Source organism: Elephas maximus, chromosome 20 (genome assembly GCF_024166365.1).
Source record: "Elephas maximus indicus isolate mEleMax1 chromosome 20, mEleMax1 primary haplotype, whole genome shotgun sequence".
In the NCBI taxonomy this organism is placed as follows: domain Eukaryota; kingdom Metazoa; phylum Chordata; class Mammalia; order Proboscidea; family Elephantidae; genus Elephas; species Elephas maximus.
In genome coordinates, this window is record NC_064838.1 from 62698967 (window position 1) to 62718447 (window position 19481).

Below are 19481 nucleotides of genomic sequence, written 5' to 3' on the forward strand. Positions count from 1 at the left end.
TTTATTTTCTTTAAGGTAACAAAATCAATTATCTTGTATCTCAACCAGTTCTAAAATGGAGAAAATCTTTTGGCTTAGGGGCAAGGTTGTAAATGGCTCAACTTGACCTTTTTTCACTTACCTAGGGCCAAAATTCAGAAATTTTGAAACACTGGCTGTCTTAGTCATCTAGTGCTGCCATAACAGAAATACCACAAGTGCATGGCTTTAACAAAGAAGTTCATTTTCTCACAGTCCAGAAGGCTAGAAGTCCAAATTCAGGGCTCCAGCTCCAGGGGAAGGCTTTCTCTCTCGGTTGGCTCTGGAGGAAGGTCCTTATCATGCATCAGTCTTCCCTTGGTTTGGGTGTATCTCAGTGCAGGAACCTCAGGTCCAAATGACGTGCTCTGTTCCCGGGCTGCTTTCTTGGCAGTATGAGGTCCCCCTGTCTCTCTGCTTGCTTCTCTCTTTTGGCTTTAAGACACTACCTAATCTCATAGACCTCATCAATATAACTGCCACTAATCTATCTTATTGCATCATAGTGATAGGATTTACAACGTTTAGGGAAATCACATCAGAAGATAAAATGATAGACAGTCATACAGTCATACAAGGGAATCATGACCTAGCCCAGTTCGCAGATACTTTTGGGGGGACACAATTCAATCCATGACACGGGCCAATCAGATATTTCCTAGATCTGTTTTGCCAGTGATAAACTGAATTGTCTTAACCTGAGGGTTAATGTTGGGTAGGGACTTCCTCCTTGCCCATTCCTCCAGGCCCTCTTCCTGCCTCACCTCCAGCAGAATCAATCCTGTTGAGTACTTTGCTCAGCCTGGGGCTCCCGTTCTGCACACCTTTGGTGTATCATTCAGGGCCTTCCACAGCCTGGCTCCCATCTCCTCTTCCACTGCTCTGTCTGAGCAATGGTCTTGTGACTCCTCCTTGCTCTTACACACCTGACTTATTTTTGCCAGTGTGCTTTTAGTTCACATTTTCTGCATTCCCTGATATTGCCACAAGTCAGACAGAGAGAAAGAGAGACTGGACGTTGTTTGAGGAGTACCCATCAGAATTCAGCCATTTCCCGTTTTTTCAGGAAGCCCTCTGTCAATGTGGCAACTCTTGGGATATAAATTCTTAGAGCAGGACAATTCTCTGAAGAACTATTGATTATCTGTTCTATAACTTAGTGCCCCTCATTGTTTCCATGGCAGGTTGAGCTGTCATTCTTGGTGCCTTCATCTGCTGTTACAAACTCCTCGAGAGTGGGGCCTGTCTTGCTCACCTTTCTATGTACGTGGCACTTAGGAAACGCCCAATGTATGTTCGATGCTGAAAGTTGACCTTTATCCCACATACCCTTGAGTGCTGGTGAACCAGGTCTAACATTTGGTTGACACTTAGAGTTTGCAGGTACTCCGTATTTGATGAGTAATTGATGAAACACCCCCTTTGCGCAGCACGTTCCCCAAGTGGCCTTTGGGTGTGCCCTCTGTGTGGCAGCAGCTGCAGGGCTGACATTTACAGACATGGTGCGAACAAGCATGGTTTGTTTTGCAGCCTCCAAGGCAAGTGTCTGTAGCTGAGGCGTCCGTTCTCTTCTGCTGAACTTGTTTCTCCCCAGGTCCCGGAATCGCCTCCACCGTGAAAACCGGTGAGGAAGTGGGCTTCATGGTCGATGCCAAGACCGCTGGGAAAGGGAAAGTGACCTGCACCGTTCTGACCCCAGACGGCACTGAGGCCGAGGCCGATGTCATTGAGAACGAGGATGGCACCTACGACATCTTCTACACGGCCGCCAAGCCGGGCACCTACGTGATCTACGTGCGTTTTGGTGGCGTCGATATTCCCAACAGCCCCTTCACCGTCATGGTAAGACAGATTCCTTCTCCAGGGCAGACTGCTATCAGCAGAAACAATAATAGCCACCATTTACTGAGCCCTGGCTAGGATTTCCACTTCTACTTTTTTTTCTTTAAAAATAATTTTTAAAGCAGTCCTGACTTTGTAGAGTTGTAGAGTAATCTCTAGAGACCCTTTGGCTCTTAGGGCTTTTAGGGAATCTTGTTGGCCATCAAGGCACCTGCCATGCTGAGACACCTAGGCAGTGTCCTAGCCTAAGCCAGTTCTAAAGGGTACGCTTTTATTTAAAAAACGTTCATAAGTAAAACATTGCACTTTCTCATCTTCTTCCACTAGTTCTTTCCCCAACTCCATGGCCATTCTCCATGGCTAGAGAAGAGAGGATGTTGTTTTGTCTGGGGACTTGACTCTTGTATCCCAGGACTCAAAGTACCTCCGGTTTTGTTTTAAAAAGGTCTACATTTTGCTTATGAGGGGGAAATACCTTGTCTTTCGAAACTGGGAACATCTGGAGTAAAGGAAACCATTATGCAAATGTCTGGGCTAGAGAATGCAAAGGGTCTTTAATTTTCAGTTCTGAGTAACCTTGAGATCGTCTTCTGATTATTAAGATTCTTCACTCAGGAAAGAGGTTAGAAACCTCATTGGACCCTCAAAACCAAGGATTGTTGACTGTTTGTTTTTAATAATTTATTTTATTTTGTTGTTGTTATTGAGAATAGACGCAGCAGAACCATACACCAATTCAAGTTTCCGCACGTACAATTCAGTACCATTGATTACATTCTTCAAGTTGTACAGCCATTCTCACCCTCCTTTTCTAAATTGACATAAACTTACAAGTCCATTAACATAAACTCACTGCCCCATAAGTTTCTTATCTACTCTTTCTAGTTGCTGTTGTCAATTTGATCGCATTTGGACAGTTCTTTAACGTTGTTGACTGCTTTACAAATGAGGAAAGCAGCACCCTAGGTAAATTCAAGAGGTTTAGGAACAGACCTAGAACCCAAGTCCACTCTGGACAGCCACCAAGTGCCAAGCCATCTCCCTCCCCGTGTCTTTTGATGCTGAGGGCAGCAGCCACGCCGGACCATGAGATTCCTAGGCCCTTGATGACCTGGCCCCATGCACAGCCTTTGAACTACCTTCTGATTATTCTACTCTGTGCAGCCGTGGGGAAGGACAAGCAGGCTCTACTTTAAACAGAAGCCCAGGGACTCTCTTGCATCCTGTCACCTGTCATGGCTTTTTTGCCTTTCCTAGACGTTTGTTTATCTGTAAACATTTTACTAGAGATCTGGGAGGCCCTTTTATGTCTCAAGTATATAAACACTTCTCAACTTTTGGCATCGTTCACTTGGAAGTGTTTTTTCTTGCAGGGGAGAAATGCAGCTAAAAAGTTTGTGCTCTTCTTGTTTACAGAGAAGGAGTCTCTCTGCAATTTTAAGATTCTGTTTTTAGCCCATGGCGGGTTTTATCTGATTGGTTAGAATCTCGGACCATGGAAGCAGCCACTGGGCAGAGCGCAATGCCACTGGGAATATAAGACCATATTGGGAGGGTTTGAGCATGAAAATCAGTGTCAAAATCCTGAGGACCATCTTAGCAGGCAGGCCAGGGTCCTGAAGTGAGGGCTGCCAAACTCTTCAGGAGTAAATGTTACCTACAGGCAGTGGTGGTTCAGTGTAGAATTCTCATCTTCCATGCGGGAGACCCGGGTTCTGTTCCAGCCAGCGCACCTCATGCTGAGCCACCAGCCGTTTGTCAGTGGAGGCTTACGTGATGCTATGATGCTGAACAAGTTTCAGTGGAGCTTCCAGACTAAGATGGACTAGGAAGAAAGGTCTGGTGATCTGCTTCTGAAAATCAGCCAATGAAAACCCTATGGATAAAAAAAAAAACAAACAAAACCCTATGAATCACAACAGTCCTACACTGTTGTGCATGGGGTGGCCATGAGTCAGGGGCTGACTGGAGGGCAGCTAAGAACAACCACAGGCCCTGGACTGCACATAAAGCAGGGATACTTTGTGTATACACACTGCCCCCTAGCAACTGCTGATGGCAGAAAATGACCAAAAAAAAAAACACCAGCCTTACCCAGCTGGCTGACTTTCTGTTCACTGACTTCAACTGGGTAGACCCCTTACGTCCCTCTACAGGCTTGGGGCCTGGAGGACATGAACCCCCAGTGTTCCTAGCAGGTGTCTCGAGGAGACCCACAGCCTCCAGTCTCAGTTCAACACATCACACAACCTCGCCACGAGAAGTCACGGCCTAGCCCTGTGGTTCAACATTCGAGAAGTCTTGGATCAAAGGCCATCACTTAGCCCCATGGCTGATGCATCCCTGAATAACCTCGATCTGAGAGGGCCCCAGAAGTGGGGGGACAGGGCTGTTCCCAAATGTAGAAGCTTACAAAGCTGCCTTTGTAAGTGAAGCCCCCTTTCTGCCAATGCCAAAATACAGAAAAAGGAGTTAACATGGGTACATGCCCCCACAGAGGAGGCCTTCAGTTCTTGTCATGGCAAAAGTAGGGGGTTGAGAAGGCCACTGGGGTCCTTCCTTATTGGTTCGGTTGGAAGGAGTATGAAGTCTAAGACTTTAAGCTTTATTAATGAATTTATTAAAAAATTTAAAACATTAACCCCTTAGGCATTTATTAAGAAAAGTGTCCCCTTTCCATCTTGCAGAGATGACCCTGTTAGTTTTTCTGTTTACACAACAGACACTTCCGTTTTGTTAATGGGACCACCATGAAAGTATCGTCTTGCAACTTGCTTACTTCCTCAGTGTGCCGGAAATACACTTCTGTGCTAACTCCTAAAATGTAACTGCTCCGATTGGCTTCACTAGCTCCACGGTGCACATATGCCATCATGTATGTAACAGAGCCCCTTACAGAGGGGCGTTTAGGTTGCTTTAGTCATTTACTCTCACAAACGGCGTACCTCACATACCTGTGTCCTGCCAGAATTGCTGTAGGCCCGCTTCCTGGAAGTGGGTTTGTGGCTTCAGAGGGCACATGGGTTTGCCATTTGAGGCGAGGACACCACGTTGCTCTCCAAAGGGTGGTAAGAATGTATGCTCCCGCCAAAGCGAGCGGCTGGCTGTCGTGTGAGATGAAGCAGGCAGGAGGAAGCAGCTCTCAGGTTGTAGAATCTACTAAGCGGCAATGTTCTTCCAATGTGATTCCCAACTAATCTCCATTTGCCACCAACCAGGCCACGGATGGGGAAGCCACAGCTGTGGAGGAGGCACCGGTAAATGCATGTCCCCCTGGATTCAGGCCCTGGGTACACTTTTTTTTTTTTCCTTTTTATGTTTCTGTGTTGACTCAGCCTTCATTTCAGAAAAGCTACAGCCTGCTTCTGGGGACTGCTTAAGCCCTCTTGGTGTGCCGGTCATTCATTCCCCTCCCCCCCATCAGCCCATCACAACAGCCCCCGCTTTCCCTGTGATAAGGCCCCCCCTGGTGTCATCGTACGCACTCCGCGCGTCGCCCTCCGTCCTGTCTGTGATCACGCTCACCGCAGTGTGTCTCCGTGTGTAAAGAAAAAGATGGACAGCTGTCTCAGCCCTCCTGCTGACTCTCAGAACCACCACTTGCACATTCGGGTTCTGTCCAGGGGAAAGCCACTGCTCTGCTCGCTGCCACTTAAAACGCACCTTCTTTTCCAGGCCACAAGCAACTAAAGCTTTCCAGGTGGAGCCTCTTGGGACTCACAGACATTGCTGTCTCTCACTTTTCCTCTTTCCTGGGGGCGCTGCTGGAAATTTTACAAGCAGACTGCCGAATGATCTCTAGCAATTGGTCAGCACAGCTTCTCAAGTCCTTCAGGTTCGGCCCTGCACCCCGGGCCAGTAGACAAAGCCCACACCCCATGGGCAGCCATGGCCACAAATCCCGGCTCAACTGACTTGCAGAATTGCCAGCTGCTCTCCCCGTGTAGCTTTACTAGCCTGCTCTGTTGTCTGCTTTACCCAGTGACCTTTGCTTCCTGTTTTTAGGTAACCGAGGAGGCCTATGTCCCAGTGAGTGACATGAATGGCCTGGGATTTAAGCCTTTCAACTTGGTCATCCCGTTTGCAGTCAGGAAAGGAGAAATTACTGGTAAGCACTCTCTCTCATGAAGGCCACCTTGCCCTCACTCGCTGGCGATAGCTCTCCAGGACGGTGCTGGAATGTGATCCCACCTGTCCACCAGACCGGGGTCCTTAACCCAGAGCCTCTGGTTCTTGATTTAAGGGTTGGCCCATGAGACCTGAGATTTCAGATGTTCTGTGTGTGTATGTGTTTCTCAGAGGTGGCAGTTCATGCATAGCTTGTGTCGCGTTCTCAAGAGGGCCTGGAACTGCTGTGGTTGGACACTTCTCAGCTGTCGGATTTCTGTTACCCCCTTTTTTCTGCCTTCCCTTAGTCTCCAGCTGTTCCAAACCTGACCGTGGCGCGGGGGCCTCCTGTACAGGAGTCGTCACTTGCCCTATGCAGCCTGCTTTTAATGCCTGCTTCTCTCTGAGTTGACTCTGTACTAATCTCCTGGCTTCGTGGTCCTTCGTACATCCTGTCTGAGCTTCTGAGTTGTCAGTAGCAGAAAACCGTTCACTTAGGAGCTGCCTGGCACATCTTGTGGAAGCCAAAGGCAAACAGGTCTCTGTTTCCCCACTCTGAGCCTTGGACGTTTGGGGCAGCAGTGAGTGTTCCTGGGGGTGAAAGCCTTGACTCTGAAGCCATCCCGCCAGCAGTGAGTGTTCCTGGGGGTGAAAGCCTTGACTTTGAAGGCATCCCGCAAGCAGTGAGTGTTCCTGGGGATGAAAGCCTTGACTCTGAAGCCATCCTGCCTTGCACTCAGACTCTCCCGGGCAAGCGGCCGAGGGGCTCATGGTCCTGTCTCCTTGCGCTCCTAGGGGAGGTCCACATGCCTTCTGGGAAGACGGCCACCCCCGAGATTGTGGACAACAAGGACGGCACGGTCACCGTCAGATACGCCCCCTTGGAGGTCGGGCTCCATGAGATGCACATCAAATATATGGGCAGCCACATCCCTGGTGAGTCGCGCTCAGCCGGTGGCCCTGCAGGACCCTGTGATTTAGGCCTGGAAGTCTGGGAGGTTCTGTGCGTGGAATGGTTCTCGGTAGCAGGTTGGGGAAAGCTGTGTCAGCATCCCTGTGAAACAGAGGGGCCCATGCCCCCAGTAGGTCCAGCGATTGCCAGACAGGCTGCTGCCGCTCAGCACCATGGGTCACAACACAGGTCCTCGGGGCTGGGCTTGTTTGTCTTTGTCACCCTGCTAAGTGTGGCCAAAGGGTGAGCTGGGAGGACAATATGAGGAGCAGCGAGGGACTTTCCAGCCCGGCCTGCAGGACCCTACGAGGCGTGGCGGTTTTGAGTAGGACTCCAAGGCAGGGGAAGAGGTCATGAAGCATGACTGGGAGAGAGAAAGACAAACTGCCTGATTGTCAGAGAGCCCTTGACAAGGACGCCAGCTCCGGTTTCATTTCCGTCAGTGAGCACAGCATTCCTGTTCTTTTTAATTGTTTAAATCTCCCTTCATTTTTTACGTTAATATTTTGGGTAGGTTACACATACACGTGGTTTTAAAATAAGAATGACGTGATGAAAGGTTCCCTCCCATCCATATCCCCATCTGCCCTCTCTTTGAACCTAACTGGTGTTCATGTTTTTATGTTCTACAAGTAAACGGGGATATAGATTTTTAATTGCTCTTTTTTTTTTTTACATAAACAGTAGCCTATTTTACACATTGAGCCCCTGGGTGGTGCAAATGGTTAACATGCTCAGCTGCTAACCAAAACGTTGGAGGTTCAGTCCACCCAGAGGTGCTGTGGAAGAAAAGCCTGGTGACCTACTTGTAAAAAACCATCCATTGAAAATCCTGTGGAGCGCAGTTCTGCTCTGACACAGGAGGTTGCCGTGAGTTGGAATTGGCTCCCCGGCAACTATTTATTTATTTTTTAAAATTCTGTACACTATCTTGCCCTTGCTATTTTCATCTAACAATATATCCAGGAGAGCTTTCCATGTTGGGACAAGAGAGCGTCTTTGTAGTCTTCCACCATTTGGATGAACCGGTTCCCCTCCTGGAGGGCAGCGTTCCCACCTTTTCTTATCACCAGCCGGGTTGCAGTGAAGAGCCCCTTACAGACATCATTTCCCCAGAGGAGGAAGTGTGGGGTCAGAGGGCGCAGGCACCCATAGTTGTGCTACATCTAGCCAGATGGCCTTCATAAAGCTTGTTCCAGTGCACACACCCCCCGGCAATGTCCGAGACTACCTGGATCTCCGCGAGTTGGCCAGTGGCGGCGTATACTATCAAGTTTTGGGATCTTTGCCAGTCTGATAGTCGGCAAATGGTATTGTGGTGTCGCTTTATTTGTATTTCTCTTCTGAGTGAGACTGAGCAAGTTTCCCTATGTTTAAGTACCATTTGCATTTCTTTCTCTTAACTGAACGTTTGTATCCTTGGCCTGTTTTTCCGTTTGGTTGTTGGCCTTTTCCATATCAGTTTCTAATTTGCGATAGGAGTTGCAAATATTTCACCCCGGTTGACAGTTCGCTTTAGTTAATGTGTGTATGTGTACATAATATTTGTTTAAAACAAAGTTGTATTATCTGCTCCTATTTAAATATTCTAAAGTTACAGATGTAGAGAGAGTTAAAAAGTGTGTCTTTCGTGATTTCTCTTCAATTTCCCTGGGAGGTGTGAATGTGTTATCTTTTCAGATGTTTTTCTGTGTAGCTACAAACATGCACACAATTCAGTTTTTAAAGAAATGAGATAATGGTATTAATATCATGCAGTGGCTGACTTTTATTTCTTTAATGCAACACATTATGGATAATCTCCCAAGGTAGTACATTCAGAGCGCCATCATTCCTCTCAGTGACTGCATGAATAGGCCAGCGTTTATTTTACCAGGAGTCCCTGTGTGGCACAAATAATTAAGAGCTTGGGTGCTAACAAAGAAGTTGGCAGTTCAGATCTACTCAGAGGTGCCCCAGAAGAAAGGCCTGGCAATCTATTTCTGAAAGATCACAGCCATCAGAAACTGTGGAGTAGAGCTCTGTCCTGAAACACATGAAGCCACCATGAGTTGGAGTCAGCTTGATGACAGCTGGGTTTTGTTGTTGTTTGTTTGTTTTTGGTATTGTTAGACACTGGAATCTCCTATTTTTATCTGAACACTAGAAATGAAAGCCCTTGCATAGGGCTGGAAATGGGGTGGGTGAGAGGAAGCACTCCTGTAGGATGGACTCCTAGTGATGGGATCCCTAGGTCATAGGGCCTTACCTTTTGAAAGGTGCAGGCAGATGGGTTTCTAAAAGGCCTTCCCATCACGCACCCTCTAGTAGTACGAGCCGGTCATTCTCCACATGGTGCAGGTGTTTCCTCCGCATTTGTCAAGCTCAGCTGGATTCCCCTGCCTCTGCCCCACTGCCCTAGTCTGGAGCAGACTCAGGATTGCCTTTCTTATGTAACGATTGAAGGAGCAGCACTGAGCAGACCCCTCGGGTGCCTGGGATGGGGGCTCCACAGCCCTCTAGGTCCTTTGGGTAGGAGGCTCCAAGCCCACCTACCGATAGGTAAATGTTAAGATGCCATTGCCCATGGTCTGTGTTCGCCTCTCACGACTCACGGTTTTGTCTGTGTCCTTTGCAAACCCAAGAGAGCCCGCTCCAGTTCTACGTCAACTACCCCAACAGTGGGAGCGTGTCTGCTTACGGCCCAGGCCTGGTGTATGGTGTGGCCAACAAAACCGCCACCTTCACCATCGTCACCGAGGACGCGGGAGAAGGTACGGCGTGGTGTGTGGGTTTGTATGCTTCCATTTGGAAAGCAAAGTGAACGCAATTCTGGGGCGGCTTTTAAAAGCGAGACTGTTGCATGACAGTGTTTGTTTTACCTTTTCTCACGTGTGACTTTGTCCCTGCTTCTGTCTTCCATCCAAAGCAGAGACCTCTGAAGTCCTTCTTGTCCTGAGTGAAATCACATGCTGTGAAATGTTTTGGGTGACTGGCCTGACACTTAAGTGTTTGGGGCTGATGATGGTCTTGGTTTTGTTCTTTTTACCCATGTACATCTACCCAGATGCCCTCACGAGTTGGTTAGAGGTCTATCCTAGATATAGCTCTGTACCCCTCGTGTTCATGGAGAGTTCTAACTTTATGGTTGTCATTGGATTTCCCTGATGGCACCTGGTGCCTGGCCGATGCTGACCACCTGTCTGAGATCCTCCTGTATATGATCAGCATGCAGAGTTCCATCCGTTTATCTTCTCACATGTCCCTAAGAGTGGAGAGGACTTAAAGGGTTACTTGCAGGGAGGAATTCAGACACTGGGGTGTCTTCCCAATGGGCGTTTTACCTTGCAAGTGGCTTTGTTCTGATGACACAGCCCCTTTCCCACAGCTCACGTGGCATGTCAGTCAGTTGTCCCAGCCTCAGGGGTACCCCAGATAAGTTGCTGTCGCTGTGAAACAAGGATGCTATCTCTCCCTAACCCCTCCCTCCCTGGTCCCACTCCCAGGGGGTCTGGACCTGGCTATTGAGGGGCCCTCAAAGGCCGAAATCAGCTGCATTGACAACAAAGATGGGACGTGCACGGTGACCTACCTGCCCACTCTGCCAGGCGACTACAGCATCCTGGTCAAGTACAACGACAAGCACATCCCGGGCAGCCCCTTCACAGCCAAGATCACAGGTGGGGCCTGGGGGCTTCCAGGGGTGGGTATGGCGGCACCCCAAAGCCTGTCCCTGCCCAACCTGGGTCAGCAGCTGGGCGTCTGACTCAGGTCAGACTGCGTGGGGATTCCTTGAGGAGGAAGCGGGACTCCTCTGTTAGCAAGTGATCAGGAAAAAACAAGAGCTACCCTTTGGAAGGTGCTCATAGTGTGCCGGGTGCCTGGGTGGTACAAACGGTTTGTGCTCGACCACCAACCAAAAGGCTGGCGGTTCAGTCCACCCAGCAGCGACTCTGGAGGAAGTCCTTGAGATTGTAAGTCTGTAAGATTGCAGCCATTGAAAACTCTATGGAGCACAGTTCTACCCTGACACACATGGGGTTGCCATGAGTCAGAGCTGACGGCAGCTGGTAGTGGTGTTGGTACTATTTTGTGCCAGTGTGCCGCCAGCGTTCAAATGGTAGCCCTCAGATAGAGGGGTTCAAGTGCTACGTATTGAATAAGTAAATGAACTCAAGGACGAACAGCACTGCCACATAGACTTCCTGCTGTCCATTTTACAGATGGGGAAAGTGAGGCTTGAAGAAGGCATGGCTTAGCCAAGTTCACGTGTGGGCAATCTGGGATCCAGAGCTGGGTTATCTGATTCTAAAGCCCATCCTCCTAACTTCTGTTCTACTTGCTGTGTTCTGGCTCAGGCCCTCAGTGGAGTCACAAGACAAGGCTCCTGCTCTGAGACCTGTCTGTGAAGCAGCCGACAGTTCCATGTGGAACGTGATGAGCGTTTACCCGAGAACTGCCCAAGAGGGTGGCAGGCAGGTGGGAGGGCCTTGTGCCACTTGAGCACAGGTCCTCAGTCCTCTCAGCTCTGCCTCTCCCCATAACCAGACAGAAGTTGGTTAGGTTTGCTTATTGTCCAAGGCACAGTTTTTCACTTAACGCTGGGTAATTACATCTTACCTGTTAAAGTGGCATGTGGCGTGAGGGTGAGCAACATGTAACGTGAGCTGTGGGGGGCTGTTCCCAGATGACAGCAGGCGCTGCTCCCAGGTGAAGTTGGGCTCTGCAGCCGACTTCCTGCTTGATATTAGTGAGACCGACCTCAGCACCCTGACGGCCAGCATCAAGGCCCCGTCTGGCCGTGACGAGCCCTGTCTCCTCAAGAGGCTGCCCAACAACCATATCGGTGAGCCTTCTGGGCTGGGGCCGGGACAGCTTGGGTGGGAGGATGGGGAGTCCTGCAGTCCTGTCATAGGGAATATAGCTCATCGGGGTGTGTGATGTGATAAACCTGCTGGGTCACACGCATGACAAAAGTCCAAGTGCATTTCTGCTCCATGATGTTGACCAGAGCTCTGGACACTCTGGGTTGCTGGAAAGTCACAAAGGAAGTCATGTTTCCATTTTTGGGAGTGTGTCTCCCTCCCACTCGTCTCTTCCACCCCTTCCACCCTTACAAACCTCCGATCTCTGCTCTGGTCCAGGCATCTCCTTCATCCCTCGGGAGGTAGGCGAACACCTGGTCAGCATCAAGAAGAACGGCAACCATGTGGCCAACAGCCCTGTGTCTATCGTGGTGGTCCAGTCGGAGATTGGTGATGCCCGCAGAGCCAAAGTCTACGGCCGAGGCCTGTCAGAAGGCCGGACTTTCGAGATGTCTGACTTCATTGTGGACACGAGGGATGCAGGTCTGTGGAAGTGGTCCCAGGGGACAGGCCCAGAGCTGGAGGAAACTGCTGCTTTTTGGTCAGGCTGCTTTATCTTCTCATTCTACTGGCACCTTTTCTTTCTGAGCATCTTCCAAGTTGTAGATCCTTACACTTGCATTGTTATTTAAGCCTCCTGACAGCTGGTGAAGTAGATATTACTCTGTTTTATTGATGGATAAACTGAGGCTCACAAGGGTCATCGGTCCCATCTGCGTCTGGTGTTTGAACCCCTGGCCACAGTCACTCTCAGATCCCTGTTTTCTTATCCATACTCCCTCCCACCATTGCTTTCAGTTTCCCAGGGTCTCCTGGACTCATCCCAAAGCAAAGAATGTCAGGCCAGCTGGCCGGCGTTGTGTTCAGTTGAGCAGTGCTTTCGTGGAAATGAGGAATCTGTGTGTGTTCTCGCTCGGAGGTGGTTTGAGTTAGGCTGGGACTCTCCTAAGTGTGCCACCCCCGTGTCTTCATCATCTGTCTTCTGAGTGACTGCTACATTTGTGAATTGTAGACATAGTCATGTTCCCAAGAGAGACGGCTGGAGAGTTCCTGCTCCTAATGGGTAGATGTTCCCTGTTGATTCTTGATGCTGTATACCTTCAGAGCAGCTGACTTAGTGGTTCTCTGGCTGGACATCAGAGGCAGCTGGAGGCTCTTTAAAAATTCAGATGACCAGGCCTGTGGCTAGCAGTAAAGCCCCGAGGCAGTGGATGCTCTTCTTGGAGGCAGGTGGGCAGTGTCTTTTCCATGGGCTCTGCAGGACACTCACTCCGTGGGATAGTAGTATATCTCCTTGAGACGAGGGTTCTGCTAGCGTCAAAGCCACGTTCAGCCGGTTGTTTCACTCTAGGACGTCTCAGAGCCTTCTTCCCCGGGGCTGTGCAGCAGGGGCTGCCATTTCTTTCTGCTGTCTGGAAATAGCAGTTTCACCTCCAGGGGCCAGCTGTGCTTTCTGCATCCATCGAGCTCTCCTTCCCCATGGCTGCTGTGTTGCAGGTTACGGCGGCATATCCTTGGCAGTGGAAGGCCCCAGCAAAGTGGACATCCAAACAGAGGACCTGGAGGACGGCACCTGCAAGGTCTCCTACTTCCCTACTGTGCCCGGGGTCTACATTGTCTCCACCAAATTTGCTGACGAGCATGTGCCCGGTATGTGTAGTCCCCTCTCCTTCCTGTCTGATGCTAGGGTTTTCTGTCACTATCATGCCACAGCCTCTGGCCCGCTCACGAGGGCCTTCTCACTTCTTGCAGGGAGCCCATTTACCGTGAAGATCAGCGGGGAGGGAAGAGTCAAGGAGAGCATCACCCGCACAAGTCGGGCCCCGTCTGTGGCCACTGTCGGGAGCATCTGTGACCTGAACCTGAAAATCCCAGGTGGGCAGGAGGGGCTCACAGGTCAGGGCAGCCTGGGGCACTGGCCCTTGGGAATGGGTCAGGGCAGTGGCCACCATTGGGAAACCAACTCCAGGCATGGGTCCAGACAGAGTATCTAAGTCAGCTGTGTGTGATCTTTTTCTTTTTTTTAGCGTTATTTTTTATTTTATTACCTTTTTTTTTTGGCACAGGTGCCCATTCAAGGCAAATAAATCTGTTTACATGCTAAGTTTTTCTTTTTCCAGATGAAAACAGCTTTGTTTTGTCACATGGGGGGAAAATAGATGGGATTCTCAATTTTAGGTTTACAATCTGTCAAATAGAACGGTATCAGTGAGACAGTTGGCCCTGCTGGTGTCGGTGTCTGGAAGTATGTAGGAAGTAGCAACCCAGAGGCAGCCTTCAGGTATTTCCATTCATCCCCTTCCATCGTAAAATTAGAACAAGCTGTGCTGCCAGGCTGGGTGGACCACAGCTAGCCCTTTGGCTACGAATTGCTCCTCATGGCACTAAATGAGCAGCAGTCACAGGCCATAGTCTGTCTGCAGAGTGGCTCTTTCCATAGAGAATCCTCCAAAAGAGGAAGCACTGTGTCAGCGAAGGCTTTGGGGCTCCTCTGCCCAGAAGTTGGCACATGTTGAGAAATTATGCACATTCTGCGGAGAAGGAGAATCTGTATCATCCTCAGATGAAGCCCACGTCGCGATGTCCTGGAAAGGGGCTGTTTCTCCTACATGGTGTGCAGCAGCTCTATGCACTATGCCTTTCCGTTCCATCTGCCGGGTTTTTCCAGGGTAGGCATGTCAACCTCGGCCACGTGTTGAGTGCGGTAGAAGCCCCATTGCTGTCTTAGGGGAATGGAATCACTTACAAAGGGCCATATTGGTGCTTGTAATCATAGAGTCTGTGTGCTCAAAAATGGAGAAAGTAAGTGCCACCGTGTATCCTGCCATCTAGGGCAATGACTGTTCATGTTTGAGGCATAGATCTGGGCTCCGCAAACCAACACCCGCAGAGACACGAACGCTCAGTTTCCATCGATCAATCACAATCTACACACTGTACCACTTCTCACCCTCTATATTGTAGGCATCGTTCCATGCCAAAAAGTATACAGTTGATTCTCGTTATTCATGGTACTTATGCTCTCTAAGGAGTCAGGGTAGTTCAGTGGTAGAGCTCTTGCCTCCCACGTTGGAGACCCAGGTTTGATTCTTGGCCAGTGGACCTAATGCGTGGCCAACACCCATCCGCCTGTTGTGGAGGTTTGTGTGTTGCTGTGCTGCCGAACAGCTTTCAGCAGCTTCCAGATGAATACAGACTATGATGAAAGGCCTGATAATCTATTTCCAAAACATCAGCCACTGAAAACCCTATGGATTACAACAGTCCAGCCCCTTTGTGTGTGGGTCACCAGGAGTCTGGAACTGACTCCTGGAAGCTAGCAGCAATTATGTGTTCTATAAAGTCCCTGTGGACTCTGAACCAGCCTAGCTTCAGCCTCAGCTGGGAATGCGCGTACCAGCAACTCAAGTTTTTTGCCATTCGTGCACGTCTGCAGACGACCACAGAAGTGCTGTAGGTATTGACCTGGGAGTTGCATATGAGTGTTAGTGAGTAGGCAAGTCTGCGGTAATGAGAATTGCCTGTACTTGCACATCATCTTTTTATACCTATATGATATTCTTCTTCACGTCCAGATGACCGTGCTTCATTGGACCGTCTCCTTCTAGGTACACTCATTTCAGCCCCCAACGCCTGTAATCAGTGCAGCTGGGACAGTGGCCATCGCGTGCTCAGGCTGTCACGGCGGCATGGATACCCAGGAACTGGATTGCTGGGCCAATCCATTTCAGATGCCTTGGCAGACAACCCTCCAGAAAGTGTCAGTGCCCATTTCCGTACATCCCTCACCAGCCCTGGGCACTGGCTTTTGTGCTCACTTTGGCCAGTCTGATGGAAAAATATGGCATCCAGTTCCATTTCTCAGCTTACTAATGACTTGGACCGTATTTTCGTTTGCTTTACTTTTTTATTTTGCGAACTCTCTCTTCTGTTCCCTTCGCCTGTTTGTTTCTTGAGGAACTGGTGAGCATCTTTGTTGGACTATGGTGGTTTGCATGTCGCCGTGATGCTGGAGGCTATGCCACCATATTTCAAATACCAGATAGGTTTCAGTGGAGCTTCCAGACTAAGACAGATTAGGGAAAAAGGGCTGGTTATTCTGAAAATTAGCCAGTGAAAACTCTGTAGATCGAAACAGAATATTGTGCGATACAATGACTGGGCAGGGTTTCATTCTGTTGTACGTGGTGTGGCTGTGAGTCAAGGCCGACTTGGCAGAAACTATCAACAACAGCCCTTCTTTTAAGTCTTTTCCTGCGTCTTGACCAGTTTGTTACTCTTTTCAGTTGTTGGTACCAGCTGACTCTTTGTTTGTTTGTTTTAATTTTATTTATTGTTTTGTTGTTGAGTATGTACACAGCGAAATATACACGAATTCAACAGTTTCTACGTGTACAATTTAGTGATATTAACCACATTCTTTGAGTTGTGCAACCATTCGCACCCTCCTTTTCTGAGTTGTTCTCCCCCATTAACATAAACTCACTGCCCCCTAAGGTTCCTATCTGATCTTTCTAGTTGCTGTTGTCAATTTGATCCCATAGAGATGGTTCTTAAAAGAACATAATGCTCAAGGCAGACCTTTTTTACTAGTTAAGCTAAATTGTTGTTTGGTAGTAAGATGACTTCAGGAGATATTTTTGGTGTAAGGTTTAAAGATTATCACACGGCAATAGTTTCAGGGCTTCACCCAGTCTCCATGACTATCGGAAGTCTGGAACCCATAAAAATTTGAAATCCTGTTCTTAATTTTCTCCGTTTTGATCAGGATTCTTCTATGGAATCTTTGATCAAAACGTTCAGTAATGGTACCATCCAATTCTTTTGGTCTCATGGCAAAGGAGGCAATTGTTCATGGAGGCAGTTAGCCACACATTCCATATCCTTCTCCTATTCCTGACTCTCCTTCATCCTCCATTGCTCCAGGTGAATAGAGACCAGTTGCTGTGCCTTGGATGGTCACTTGCAAGCTTTTAAGACCCCAGGTACTACACAACAAACTAGGAGGGAGAACAGAAGCACTAAACACATTATTAGGCCAATAAACTGGGATGTCCCATGAAACCATGACCCTAGAGCTCCAAACCAAGGATCCAAGTCCCATGAAGTGTTTGGTTGTACATAAGCAGCCTTTGTAGCTACTCTTTTTGTTTGTTGTTGTAAATATATCTATCACACAACTTTTACCAGTTCCACTTTTTACCAGTGTACAAATTATTGACAGCAGTTACCATAATCGGCTATGCAACCCTACCCTTAAACAAAGCAATTTTTCCATCACCGTTAATTCCCCTTTCCCCCTTCCTCTGGCAACCACTAATAAATGTTGGTCTCTATACATTTCTCTTTTCTTGTCTTTTTATATAAGTGAGGTCATACAATATTTGTCCTTCTGTTTCAGCATAATGTCTTCAAGCTCCTTCCACACTGTAGCATGTTTCAAGACTTCATTTTTCGCCTACTAGCTGAGTAGTATTCCACTGTATGTATGTACCACATTTTGTTTATCTATTCATCTGGCGATGGACATTTAGGTTGTCTTCCACCTTTTGGCTATTGTGAACAGTGCTGCAGTGAACATTGGGGTCTCTTTTAGAGTCTCTACTTTCAAGTCTTTTGCATATATTCTTAAGAGTAGAATTGCTGGGTCATACGGTAGTTCCATTTTTACCTTTTTGAGGAATCAACATACTGTTTTCCACAATGGCTGTACCATTTTGCATTCCCATCAGCAATGGATAAGTATTGTAATTTCCTCGCATCCTCGCCAACATTTGTTATTTTCTGTTTTTTTTTTTTATCTTAGCCATCCTAGTGGGAGTGAAATGGTATCTCATTGTAGTTTTGATTTGCATCTTTCTGATTAATGATGCTGAACATCTTTTCATGTGTTTGGTGACCATTTGAATGTCCTCTTTGGTGAAATGTTTATTCAAGTCCTTTGCCCGTTTTATGACTGGGTTGTTTTTTGTTGTTGTCAAAGTTTTCTATATATTTTGGTTATTAGATTTTTGAAAGATATATGGTTTCCAAAGATATTCTCCTAGCCTGTCTTTTCACTTTTTTGGTGAAGTCTTGGTGAACAAAAATTCTTAATTTTTATGAGGTCCCATTTATTTTGTCTTTTGCTGTTTACGCTTTTGTTATTAAGTAATCTATTGTTGAAAGCTAGGCCTGAGACCGTTGCCCCTGCTTGTTCTTCTAAGAATTTTATGGTTTTGGTTTGCACCTTTAGGTTTTTAATCCATTTGGAATTTGTTTTTGTGTATGGTGTGATGCATGGATCCTGTTTCATTTTTCTGCATGTGGAACTCCAGTTTTCCCAGCATCATTTATTGAAGAGACTCTGTTTTCTTCCATTGAATGGACTTTGCACCCTGTCAAAAATCAGTTAACCATAGATGTGTGGGTTTATTTCTGGACTCTCAATTCTGTTCCATTGCTCTGTGTGTCTATTGTTATACCAGTACCAGACTATTTTGATTACTGTAGCTGTATAGTATGTTTTAAAATCAGTAAGTGTTAGTCCTCTTACTTTGTTCTTTTCTTTCAGCACTGTTTTAGCTATCTGGGGCCACTTGCCATTCCATATAAAGTTGAGGATTTGTTTTTCTGTTTCTGTACAGAAGGCTGTTAGTATTTTGATTGAGATTATGTTGAATCTATAGATGGCTTTGGGTAGTATTGACAACTTAACAATATTAAGTCTTCCAGCCCATAAACATGGAACATCTTTCCATTTATTTCAGTCTTCTTTAATCTCTTTCAGCTGTGTTTTATAGTTTTCATTGTATAAGCCCTTCACATCCCTAGTTAGATTTATTCCTAGGTATTTTATTCTCTGAGATGCTACTGTAAATGGAGTTGTTTCCCAAATTTCCCTTTTAGATTTCTCACTGGTGGTGTGTAGAAACCCAGCTGATTTTCATTTGTTGACCTTATACTCTGCAACTTTGCTAAATTCCTCTATTAGCTCTAGGAGTTTTCTTGTGGACTCTTTGGGATTTTCTATATATAAGATTGTATCATATGCGAATAGAGATAATCGTACATCTTCTTTTCCAATCTAGGTACCTTTTATTTATTTATTTATTGTCTTACTGCTCTGGCTAGGACTTCTAATACAATATTGAATAGAAGTGGTGAGAGCGGGTACCTTGTCTTGTTCCCAATTTCAAGGGGAAAGCTCTCAGTCTTTCTCGGTTAAGTGTAACGTTGGCTGATGACTTTTCATATATGCCCTGGATCATATTGAGAAATTTCCCCTCTATTCCAATCTTCTTTAGGGTTTTCATCAAGAAAGGGTATTGATTTTATCAAATGCTTTTTCTATATCCATGGAGGAGACGATCATGTGGTTCTTTTCCTTTGTTCTATTGATGCAGTGTATTATGTTGATTGATTTTCTAATGTTGAACCATCCCTGCATTCCTGGGATAAATCCCACTTGGTCACGGTGTATAACTCTTTTAATATGCTGTTGGATTCTGTTCACTAGTATTTTGTCGAGGATTTTTGCATCTGTTTCATAAGGTACCAGATGACGCTTGATGAGACTCACTTTCCCTCTCATTACCCAGGTGATCCTTCTTCTCTCATCAGCTAGAATAGAGGGGAGCTCACCAGCCATCCTCAGAGCCCCAGGCCCTGTGGGGTGACCCACTCCTTAACCACCTTTCCTTTCTCTGTCCTCAGGGCCCAAAGTTATGAACTGCTCA

At 47.3% G+C, this 19481-nt stretch overlaps 1 protein-coding gene across 2 annotated transcripts in view; it reads left to right on the plus strand.

The window, feature by feature from the left end:
- Positions 1–19481, plus strand: part of FLNB (filamin B) — a 162710-nt gene that overhangs the window by 122675 nt on the left and 20554 nt on the right. Inside the window, exons 29-38 of one of the 2 annotated variants that reach the window (XM_049863255.1) lie at positions 1613–1860; positions 5079–5150; positions 5866–5968; positions 6763–6903; positions 9544–9672; positions 10405–10578; positions 11586–11744; positions 12043–12246; positions 13261–13413; positions 13516–13638. In XM_049863255.1, coding sequence (XP_049719212.1) covers positions 1613–1860; positions 5079–5150; positions 5866–5968; positions 6763–6903; positions 9544–9672; positions 10405–10578; positions 11586–11744; positions 12043–12246; positions 13261–13413; positions 13516–13638 — 1506 coding nt within the window. The remainder of the gene's footprint in view (positions 1–1612; positions 1861–5078; positions 5151–5865; positions 5969–6762; positions 6904–9543; positions 9673–10404; positions 10579–11585; positions 11745–12042; positions 12247–13260; positions 13414–13515; positions 13639–19481) is intronic. The other variant, XM_049863256.1, reaches the window with a different exon arrangement.